We start from the raw sequence: 11,543 nt of genomic DNA, 5'->3' as shown, positions 1-11,543 counted from the left end.
ATATCTACACTTTGAGAAAAAAGAACAATTTGAACCCATTGAATACAAGCGGCTCTATTTTTATTATGCTATACATGTGTTACACTAACCTGACACAAAAGGTACTTTCGTTAATAGTTATGTTTGTATTGAAGCATTGGCTACAGATACAGTAGAGATTTACGATACATTATTTATAGTGTGCTGTTCAGCTGTTGTTGCGAGTACCACATAAGTTTTATTTTATTTTAAAATGCATTAAATTCATAAATACAAATTATAGTATGCACGTATAGTATTTATAATGTTACAAAACACCTTTTTTTATTTAGATTTTCTTTTCATGCAAGAATCCTTCACTAACAGCAGTCATAGCTGTGGAGATCTTACTGTATGTTCAGGAGGCTTTGTTCCATGCTTTTTTAGAGCACTTTTCTCATATGTGTTATTGGTTTATATGGCATTACAAACTCTTATGATCAAATTGAATATTCTTTTCACTGTGAGATTTCCGTGAACTGTTTAGTGAGTCTGCCAGATGTATTCTCATTGTTTTGCATCTGGTACATCCACTTCTCTCTGTCCTGTTAGATCAAGTTTCTTTGAACACAGTAGTGCATTGATTGAACTTTAATCTGCCTATAAAAATACTCATTATTGAGAAATTCGTTCTTGTTTCCCATTTTAAAACCAAAATTCGACTTTCAAGTATAAAGGGACTTACTACTAAAAAACTAAATCCATCCCTTTATAGCTATATCCTTTATTAAGTACTGTAGCACCACCATTTTCAACTGTGCTAATTATAAGTAACAATGATAATGTTTCTTCATAATCAAGGACTGGAACTATGATAAAAGATAAAAAACGCTAACCTAGTTTTGCTCAAGGACATGAATATGATTTGCTACTTGTGATTATGAGTCAAAAGCATATAGTCAGAAGTAATGACATGAATGGATTAATGGGTTAATTCTTTTTATGTTAGAGAGCATTTCAGTCATCATTTTTGGGGGTCTGTGTCCTCAGAATTTTGAATGCATGTCTGCTAAAATTGGATTTTGTGCAGTTGAGACACTGGTATGTATGGAAGCACGTTTCCGCCAGGGTTGGGAATTTTTTTAGATTTTATAAGTCATTATTATGACTTAGTATCTCAAAATAATGAGAAACTAAGTCGAAATGTCGACTTAATAGTATCTCATAATAATGACTTAGTATCTCATAATAATGACTTAGTATCTCATAATAATGAGAAACTAAGTCAAAATTTCGACTTAGTAACTCATAATAATGAGAAACTTTCTCATAATAATGATTTAAGTATCTCAAAATAATGAGAAACTAAGTCGAAATGTCGACTTAATAGTATCTCATAATAATGACTTAGTATCTCATAATAATGACTTAGTATCTCATAATAATGAGAAACTAAGTCAAAATTTCGACTTAGTAACTCATAATAATGAGAAACTTTCTCATAATAATGATTTAAGTATCTCAAAATAATGAGAAACTAAGTCGAAATTTCGACTTAATAACTCATAATAATGACTTAGTATCTCATAATAATGAGAAACTTTCTCATAATAATGAGAAACTTTCTCATAATAATGAGAAACTTTCTCATAATAATGACTTGGTATCTCAAAATAATGAGAAACTAAGTCGAAATTTCGACTTAGTTTCTCATTATTATGAGATACTAAGTCATTATTATGAGATACTAAGTCATTATTATGAGTTACTAAGTCATTATTATGAGTTAGTTTCTCATTATTATGAGTTATTAAGTCGAAATTTCGACTTAGTTTCTCATTATTATGAGATACTAAGTCATTATTATGAGATACTAAGTCATTATTATGAGTTACTAAGCGACTTAGTTTCTCATTATTATGAGATACTAAGTCATTATTATGAGTTACTTCGACTTCGGTTTCAATACAGTTTGTGCATATTGTGTGTGTGGGGTGTTTTGTATGTGGGTATGTCTGTCTTCTGTGTTTTCAACTTTTTCTTGTTTTTGCAGGTACAACTTTAATTGTTTTGCTTATAGTCAATATGTCTTATGTACAGCTGCTTTGTAACAATGAAAATTGTAAAAAGCGCTATATAAATAAAGTTGAGTTGAGTTACTAAGTCGAAATTTTGACTTAGTTTCTCATTATTTTGAGATACTAAGTCATAATAATGACTTATAAAATCTAAAAAAAAATTCCCAACCCTGGCGTTAACGGGCTTCCATAAGTTTCACATTACTTTTGTATGTAAATTACGTATTTCACAAACTAGCTCATGTTTACAAATCGATCTTTTTTCATGCACATGATGGATAATATTCCAAGTTAGATATAAGAAAAAGTGCAACCTCGTGGTCATCAACGTGATGTTAGCCAAGACGTTACTTCATATTTTAACACTAAGTCTGTTCTGCCATGTCATGCTTGATAACTTTACAAGATGTTATTTTTGACCACACCAGATCGGTGTCGTTCATTAAGGCTTTTTGTACAACCTTTCACATTACTTTTGTATGTTAAGTATTAACTAGTGTATGTTTACAAATCGATCTTTTTCATGCACGTGATGGATAATATTCCAAGTTAGATATTGACAAAATGCAACCTCATGCTCATCAACTTTGTGTTAGCCAAGCTAGTTAGTTACTTAATTTATTTTAACACTAAGTCTGCTCTGCCATGTCATGCTTGATAACATTACGAGATGTTTATAAAAAAACAACAGATCATACGGTTTCAATACAGTTTGCCTTGTGTTTAACATGGTATAATCAATCTAATGTGTTTTTTATATATATTTCGCAGGTTCCAAGAAAATCCAATCAAAATTAAGCAAAATGTGGAAATGTAAGTACTGTGTGTTTGCTTGTGACAAAAAGGGACACTTGTTAAAACATTACAGACTTAAACATGGGAGCTATGCAAGAAGCCAACCTTTTCCATGCCTGTACCAGGAATGTTTATGTACTTTTAAGTCTTTTAACAGCCTTAAAATACACATATCTCGTTTCCATACAGCAAGACAGCAACAACAATCTGTAAGACAGTTTCAAGTTAAGCTTCGCTGCCAGCTTTGTGATTTTCTTGAAACATGTCAGGATACTGAATAGGAAACTTGATATTTCATGCATGATGTTACTGTTGGAAATGTTGAATTTGTGAATTCAAATAAATCCTTCTAAGATATATATTTTGTTGTGGCTTATTGTGCATTGAATACATTTAAAAATACCAACTAATTTTGACTACTAAAGCAAGTTTGTGCAATTTAGTATTTTGAGTTACCTACACTGATAAATTTTAGTTATTGTAAAAGATTATGTTAGTTCAAATAACTAAAACATTCCAATATAAATACATATAAAGGTGAAGTACTTTGAACGTAAAATCTCTTGTTTGTTCAACAAGACAAAATTAACTTTTTTAGGGGAACGAGTTTCTATAACTTTTTTAAGTTGAATCAACGTGTATGGGCTTACAGTGTAATAGACACTGTTATATGGTTCATTAATGTGAAACCGGGTTTGGGGGAAAAAGCGGACTTTATTTTTGTGTGAATCTTCCATATTACCCGAGGAAAGTGCAAAAACGCGTAATTTACTTTTTTGGTCATCTGCAATATTGAATGAGTTTGAATCATGTTGATGTTTTCACAGGCCATAGCGCTTTCATGACAAAAAGCATACGCCTCCAAATAAAGGTATTTTGTTTTATAAGGGTGGTGTGTTATTCTTTTCACCACCTAACCAATGAAATCTACAGCACTTGATGTACACATATTGAAAAAGCAAAGTCTCTGCTCAATGTGAAACATGGCTTTTAGAGCATCTAGGGTAATGGAAATAATGTTGCCTAATATATATTACAAATCATTTTTTAGAAGCTACAGTATGCTCATTTTCCTTTTTCACAAATGTTGAGTTTTTATTTTAATAAAATGATGGCTTTTACCACTAGATGACCTCTACCACTGGAGGTGGTCATCACGTCAATCATTCTAATAATGATATAATATTTTTACAGTCCGTTATACAACGCCAAACAACATTCAGTTATATTTGTTTGTGCAGCACTTTAAACAATGTGTTATTTAACAATTCAATTTTAAAGTCTTTATACTGGCTTTTACTTTTCCGTAAAGTAACTGATCACGTGAAATGTCGCTTCATTTTAATTAACTGTTGACACCCCTTCACCAGTAGGGGCGTTGTTTAATAATTCTGTACTGAACAGTTGTAAAGGTTTCCTATTGTGTTTTAGCTGCTGAATGGTTTCTTTAGGTTCAAGCACATAGGCTGATCTCAGACCACATTTTCTTAGAGAGTGCCTTAAAAAAAGGTTTCTTAAAAAGTAGCTTTCTTGAACTAATATATATATATATATATATAGCCTATATTTTTTGAACAAAATATACATATGAAGAGACTGGTCATCATGTTTTATATTGTGCATTCAGATTCATATGCATTAATATGCTAAGATTAATTTCTTTAGCCTCCTCGTTAGAGCGCCTGTCCGTCTCCCATCCGGACCAACGTCGGTTCGAGGCCCGCGCAGAGCGGTGCGAGTAGGACCGGTTACGTTGTTGCCGTGATCCGGATGGGAGTGAGGTTTAGGGGGGCGAGTGTAACGGAGGCCAGCTAGTGAAGAGCTGTGCAGTCTGTAAACCTCACTCCCCGACCAACAGAGACGCTCTATAACATGACCGTAATAAAGATCCCAGTCAGGTTGAATCATTAACATTTATTGTATTTCTCCTCAGAGGGACAGTCTGGTAGCTGAACCCTTCTCTTAACAGGAATGACTTTCACTTATGTCTCCCTTCTCACACATCTACAGTACACACAGCACATACACACCTTAGTAATCTATCACAAACTGGTCAATGCGATGCATACATGACCGTCCTTTGAGACAATTAAACATGATTATGGTGATCCACTCACATGAACATCTAGTGTGTTATAATGTGTCTTTTTTAACTGCTACAGTTAATGTGGCATGGACATCACAATTAGTTTGGCATGGCATCGGGGGATCTAGGAGAGCAGGACTTCAGCAGGCAGGAACCTGTGTGCCCTGGACTTTCTCTCTCTCTCTCTCTCTCTCTCTCTCTCTCTCTCTCTCTCTTTCTCTTCAGGCAGATCAGCAAGCACTAGTTACATTCACAATGAGAACTGCAAAACAGTTATAAGTTACAAGCCATATCACAGAAAGACAGATGGGGCAGCAGTCACAATAAAAATGAAAATTCTGTTGTCATTTACTCACCCTGTAAGACTTTCTTTCTTCTGCAGAACACAAAGGAAGATATTTTGAAGAATGTTGGCAACCGAACAATGGCAGAACCTATTGATTGGTTTTGTGTCCCTACAATAGAAGTGAATGGGTACCGCCACGACCGTTGTTCAGAATTCTTCAAAATATCTTCTTTTGTGCTCTGCGGAAAAAAGTCATACATGTTTAACATGACCAGAGGGTGAGTAAATGATGACAGAATTTTTGTTTTGGGTGAACTATCCCTTTAAGTAGAAAACGTGTTAATTCACAGCATTTTTCTATCAGCATCCCATGAGATTTACCTGCTCAGTTTCACTGGTAGAATTTGATCTCTGCGTCCACACAGTCGAAGAACAGGTCACCAAGCTCCTGGCCCTGTATCTCTCCCCTAAGCATGGCCTCTATCTCTTCAACACATTGAGACTCCAAATTTCTCATAGTCTCTTGTAGAGAGACGGCAGCATCCTGTTACACACACACACACACACACACACACATACAATACATCCATGCAAATACAATTATTTACATGGTTATTTCATTCATATCAGTGTTTTTGCATTAGAAACTGCTATTTCTTTTTTTAATAGAAGAAAAAGCCTTTAGTCTCCATTACACCTCAGACTTACCGAATTGGTCAGTGCTGTCTGGTGGGCTTTGTAGAGCTCATGTTTGCGATCCACTTGATGCTGAAATCGAGGCTGTGTCTTAACAGGATCATCTGGACCGTAATGCGGAGATACCACCATGCTGACAGACCTCATGTTCTCAGAGAAGATAAAAGGCTTGAATACAGACCTGCAATTAGAGAGAGTGAAAAAGTAAAATATCTGCCTGGAAAAGAAGCACTTCGGCTGAGTATGTAGGGGTCACACCTGGAGGGGTCAGGAGTGGCAGTGAAAAAGTGGATGCAGGGCATGTCTGGCTTTCGTGGGAGAATGGACACCATGCTGCCTGTGGTACGGAAGCCCTCGGAGTCCATACAGATCCCACTGGCTTTGTCCCTCAGGATGCTCATCATCACCTCTGCTGTCACAGAGCCTGTGCTCAGGGGTCAAAGGTCAGTGAAGGAAAGTGCAGAATTACAAAATAAACACAACACACAACTGGATACATCATCATAAGATTAGAGCATATTATATCTGACCTGAATAGGGTCATAAACAGGTTGGTATGTTTAGCTGAAAAACTAAACTGAAGGCAAATGTACATTTGGGCAACCTAAATAAAACTTGCATGTAAGTTATGACATCAGAGTAAAGTGCACTTACCATCATGTTGCTGAAGCAGGGCTGTGCCGCCCTTGTAGCGTTGCTTGGCCATCTCCATCCTGGCAGGGGGGTCATCAGGGCTGAAGGCAGCAGTGAAGCTAAATTCCCCCTCCCCACTCCACCAGCCCTGAGTCTGGGCCACGCTGCGCAGGTCTGGATGCTCTGCGGAGATCTCCGAGCCTATCGTCAGCTGGTTTGAGATATTCTTGACTCCCTCTGATAAAAAAATTCTCAAGTTTATTTTTAGAGACAAACACTGTAAAACAAGCTTTTTTGAACACAAGACCTCACTACATAAGATATACAATATTATGCATATGCAGATTTAGCTACTGTACAAATACAAGTGCGGCTTGGTCCAAAAGACCATCTTGAAAATCTGGGATTTAAAGTTGCATGGCAACTTGAGTGAATGTTGGCTTTAAAGAGCAGGTTTCATGAATCTCATAAAATTACCGGCATTTCAGTGTGTAACGTAGCTTTCCTTCAATTTTGACGATCTGCAAAGTTGTTATTCCAAAAAGTCCATGATAAATTAAGATATTGGCTTCCAAAGTAAGGAGTCGACCAAACAAATCGTTAGGCTTTCGAATCTTTTGAGTGTAACATCGATACATCACAGTGTAATGCATCAGCACAATCCCCGCCTTCCCGCGAAACAGGAACACTCTGACCTGCCCACTAGCACTTCAGGTAATGTTGCGTATACAACATGTCGAGGGGACGCTGTGTTTTGTGCTGTGAATGCAAATGTACTTTGTTTTCGCTGCCAAAGGATGACGATGTGAAGGATAAGTGGTTACATTTTTTTTCCACGATACCACTGCAGTACAATTCCAACCCTGTGTAATGTGCTCGTCATTTTACCGAAGACTGCTTCTCAAATTTTGGAGAGTTCAACGCAGGATTTGCCAGCAACTAGAACCTTAAAGATAAGTAAATACCAACTTTATTTGGACTAACAAGCGTCTCAGAACCACAAGCTGTAAGTATGATAAATACGTTATGTGTACATGTTAAATTGAGTGCTTACAATATACGTTAAAGTAACTGTGCTAATACGTGTTGTATATTTAGTACAGCTGTAGGTTTCCAGGTAAACAACGTATAAGTTAACAGTGTTACAGTTTTAATAATACAACTCTTACCTAATAATGTGGCGGTTATTGTAGACTGTTGTCATTCTACATGTTGTAGTATTGTACGAACTGTATCCCTTTATCGTTTAGTCACGGTAGCACTTTGCTAACGTGTCTCACATTATGGTTTTGTCAAGTGTGCAAAGTTTAGCTGTGGTCACGATCCCCTTCAAACAAAATGGTTTGCTTGTCATTATTTTAAAAACGGACTGCAGCACTATATCATTTTATTATGTAAAGTTGTGTGCATTATCTTTGGAAGCTCTCGCTAACTTGCTCAGTTACTCCTCTCTGTATAATCAAAGTAATGATCAACTTTTGGATAGAGCCGTTGTTGTTCTCCCACAGCTATGACGAAAAAAGATCAACAGAAAACAATAGTCTGAATGGTTTATGAAGATAAGTTTATGAAGATAAAAACAATAGTCTGAATGGTTTATGAAGATAAGTTTATGAAGATAAAAACTTGTGATATGGTAATACTGATGCCATTTTTACACACAGCGTCTTTGTTTACAAAAACCTTCCTGAGATAAGAACTGTGGTAATGGGCGTTTCGTTTCTGACACTCAGTGTATGAAGAAAGACCAATCACAACTGATTGGGCCAGTTGGCCAATCGGAGCACACTGGACTCGCGGTAGGGAGGAGCTTAGAGAAGCGGAACATTTGAACAGCTTCGGAGGAATCGTTTAGGGATCTTTGAGAAATGGATAGATACTAAATGCTTATTTTAAGAAAATAGCACCGTGTTTTTACCTTTGATGCATTTGAACGTGTTGTTGGGGACTCTAATACAACATTAGGACACTTACAAAAACCTTGAAACCTGCTCTTTAAGGCTTAAAGGAACAGTTCACCCAAAAATAAAAATTCTGTCATAATTTGCTCACCCTTAAGTTGTTCCAAATCTGTATGCATTTCTTTGTTCTGATAAACACAGAGAAGATATTTGAAAGAATGCTTGTAACCAAACAGTTCTTAGCCACCATTGACTACCATAGTAAGAAAAATTTAAATGTCTGTTCTGTTGAACACAAAAGAAGATATTTTGAAGAATATAGGACAGCAAACAGTTCTGGGGCACTTTTGGCGACCATTGTCATTTTTTATACTATGGTAGTCAATGGTGGCCAAGAACTGTTTGGTTACAAGCATTCTTTCAAATATCTTTCTCTGTGTTCATCAAAACAAAGAACAGATTCAGAACAACTCGAGGGTGACCAAATGATGACAGAATTATTTTTTTATTTTTGGGGGGGTCAATTGTTCCTTCAAGTAAACCAAATTCTAAGAAATGTTGAAATGTTTTAAATAAATTTGACTAAAATAGTTATGCTCATGCCCTTACCCTATAACAATACATTATTTAATCCATTAAATAAATCATTTAATTTTTTATAAAAAATCATACCCGTTTAAACACCAATGATCGTCAGAAACCACAAGCATGTCTCCTCACTCACCTGTGACTTTTTGAGCAGCCCAAAGTTTTCCAGCAGTTTCTAGGACCCAGGCTTCCTGAAGGTCAACTAGTAAGAAGGTGTTGTGGTAACTTAAGGGTTCGGTGGTCTCCCTACAGGCTCCACCCTGACCGTGCTGCTCAAGTAGACCTGTGATGACATTCAGAGCGGACCCCGCGCTGTCCCCGCGCTCCAGACCCAACCTGAACACACAGACACAACATCTTTTGTCAATAGAATGTTTACCTGCAGTATTGGTCATTGTAAATAAATATTGTCGAAGAAATGGAAAGCGAAACTGACACAAATTTACACTGTACCTTTTAAAAGACATAAAAAAGAAACATATGCAGTACGTATATAATTAAGAATGACAATATGTAAAACATGCTGTGAGTAAATAATAAGGTTACACTTTAATGGATAAGAAACCTAAAGGAAAAAATGTGTAGTTGTTCTGGTCTCACCGAACCAGGTCCATTCCCAGCAAAGCTTCCTCTGGATCCACAGGCTCCTTGGTCCACACCGCTTCATTTCCGATACACACCCCATGTTCATTAGCCCCCATCTCAGCCCCCCAAATCCAAGCGGGTCTGCTCAGCACAACCGCATGGGTATGCTCAGCTTGAGGGATAGAAATGAACGTGCACTACAGTGAAAAAAATCAGAAAGGTTTGGCCTGCTGTATCTTTAATACAGTGCATTCTCAAGAAAATTCAAGAAATCATAAAAAGATATAAAAGCCATCTGACTGTGAATATAATGTATACATTTTATGAACTTAATTCAGTAAAGTAAACTACATTTGGTCACAGAAGCCGAAGCCAAAACTATTAGGTAACAGCAAAAACATCACACAGAGCCAAAGGAACAACGTATTCTCTTGTTGCAGAACTTGACATTACATGTAAATACATGCACATGAGCGTGTAAAACAAGCCGTCTCTTAAGGCAGGTGTATTACCTCCACTGTAGACCCAGGAGCGTGTGAGGACGCAGGGTAATACACCACCTCCTGCACCTCATCTCTCGGGCGGTCAGAGTTCTTACCAAAGACCACATAGTCTTCTTTAGAACCAGGAGGTAGAGATACGAAACAGTCACATGACTGAGGCAGTTCAGCCATCCTATCTTAAATCAATACACAGGATCAATGGAGAATTTAAAATGATCCGAATATATGTAATAGAAAGATTTAAAGAATGTAAAAAAGAACCAATATTAAAGATACTGTACATAGTCAAGATGAATGTATTTGTAAAGTGGTTTTCACAAAATACACTGTTTAGAAGCATCATTACATACAGTGGTACTGCAAGGGACTCTAGTAAACACACATAACGTTAGGCTATTGTAATGTACTCCTTGAATGCACTTTGGATAAAATATTAGTTATATATTATTATTCAAAGCACAAGAATATCAAGTTTTCTAATAATAATAATTCAACTTTTAATAATTTAACATTTTAGTAATAAGTGACCATTTTTGGTCGCTATAGTTAAATATTGCGCACTGGTAAAGGAGTGCTGGGGATTACTGTAGCGTTAAATCTCAGTGCAGGACAGGTAACAGGTTACATAGGCTACGGCTTATCGCTTGACCTCCATTTCACCGATTATTTAGTTCAGATCTTGAATTGCATGCAAAATAGAATTAAATCCGCTCTTTAAAACAGTCACAAACTGCTGACCGAAGTGTTGAGTTTACGTGAGTTATGTCCATTATTTTTATTTGTCTGATGTTGGTGGCCTGTGTATCCGATCATCAACTCACCCATGAAAATTAATATATGACATCCATGCGCATGCATTATTTGGGTTTAGATTAAACTATGTCTGAGTGTTTAGCCCATGTGTGATTTAAATCAATGACGTTTTTACCTTATTAAGCTTCAGATCCGTCACCGAGCCCGTGAGAGGCAGAGCTGAGAGTGATCAACCTGCTACAGCACACACTTCAAAATAAAGGTCCTCTGAACGCTCTGACCAGATAAACCTTTATTTTAGCCAGACATGCGAAAAGCGTTGATGAAATGTTTTTAGAGACGCTGTCAGAACCTTTAATATGGGCCAGCTTTTTTTGCAGATATTTCTGCAAATTCTAAAGAATTGGTGACACTGAAGGTGTATAGACGTGGGAAATTTAGTCCCAGTGAAATTTATTTTCTTATTTTCTCCTTTGAAATTCCTTTTCACTCGAAAATGTGTCAGAATATGGAAGTAAGAATTGGATGTATAAAAAGAGCTGTTGCATTTTTAAATGAAACTGGCAGCAGACTGAACGTTAAAGGGAAGGAGTTAACGGATGCTCCGCCCAGGCCGTCTAATTTACGTCATTTGAGATGGATAGTAATTTCAGGGCGTCAAGTTAATTTTCTGATTTTAAC

At 36.5% G+C, this 11,543-nt stretch overlaps 1 protein-coding gene across 5 annotated transcripts; it reads right to left on the bottom strand.

Annotated features, from left to right (window-relative positions):
• Window positions 1-4,725: 4,725 nt before the first annotated feature.
• Window positions 4,726-11,128, bottom strand: scrn2 (secernin 2). 5 transcript variants are annotated; one of them, XR_008964410.1, is made up of 10 exons: window positions 11,038-11,128; window positions 10,119-10,285; window positions 9,622-9,803; window positions 9,158-9,357; window positions 6,554-6,769; window positions 6,158-6,323; window positions 5,912-6,080; window positions 5,585-5,747; window positions 5,274-5,442; window positions 4,726-5,179 (listed from the first exon to the last, which is right to left on the bottom strand). XR_008964410.1 is itself a non-coding variant. In XM_057352841.1 (9 exons), exons 2-8 carry the CDS (start codon window positions 10,278-10,280, stop codon window positions 5,595-5,597), a joined length of 1,248 nt encoding a protein of 415 aa, XP_057208824.1. In that variant the 5' UTR covers window positions 10,281-10,285; window positions 11,038-11,128; the 3' UTR covers window positions 4,726-5,442; window positions 5,585-5,594. The 5 variants fall into 5 exon arrangements, 4 of the variants coding, with proteins under 4 accessions (XP_057208824.1, XP_057208827.1, XP_057208825.1 ...); XM_057352841.1 differs by having other exon boundaries at window positions 4,726-5,442; XM_057352844.1 differs by lacking the exon at window positions 5,274-5,442.
• Between the last annotated feature and the right edge of the window lie 415 nt (window positions 11,129-11,543).

The sequence above is a fragment of the Triplophysa rosa genome, linkage group LG15 (genome assembly GCF_024868665.1).
Source record: "Triplophysa rosa linkage group LG15, Trosa_1v2, whole genome shotgun sequence".
Taxonomy (NCBI): Eukaryota; Metazoa; Chordata; class Actinopteri; order Cypriniformes; family Nemacheilidae; genus Triplophysa; species Triplophysa rosa.
This window is presented reverse-complemented; position numbering and strand designations above follow the sequence as displayed.

Bases quoted from the DNA above. Each gene is read 5' to 3' on its own strand.
- scrn2 (XM_057352841.1), bottom strand. From the start codon at position 10,280: ATGGCTGAACTGCCTCAGTCATGTGACTGTTTCGTATCTCTACCTCCT. The intron at 6,770-9,157 runs GTGAGTGAGGAG...TTTTTTTATCAG, and splicing joins GGCTGCTCAAAAAGTCACAG to AGGGAGTCAAGAATATCTCA. The intron at 6,324-6,553 runs GTAAGTGCACTT...CCCTGAGCACAG, and splicing joins CCTGCTTCAGCAACATGATG to GCTCTGTGACAGCAGAGGTG.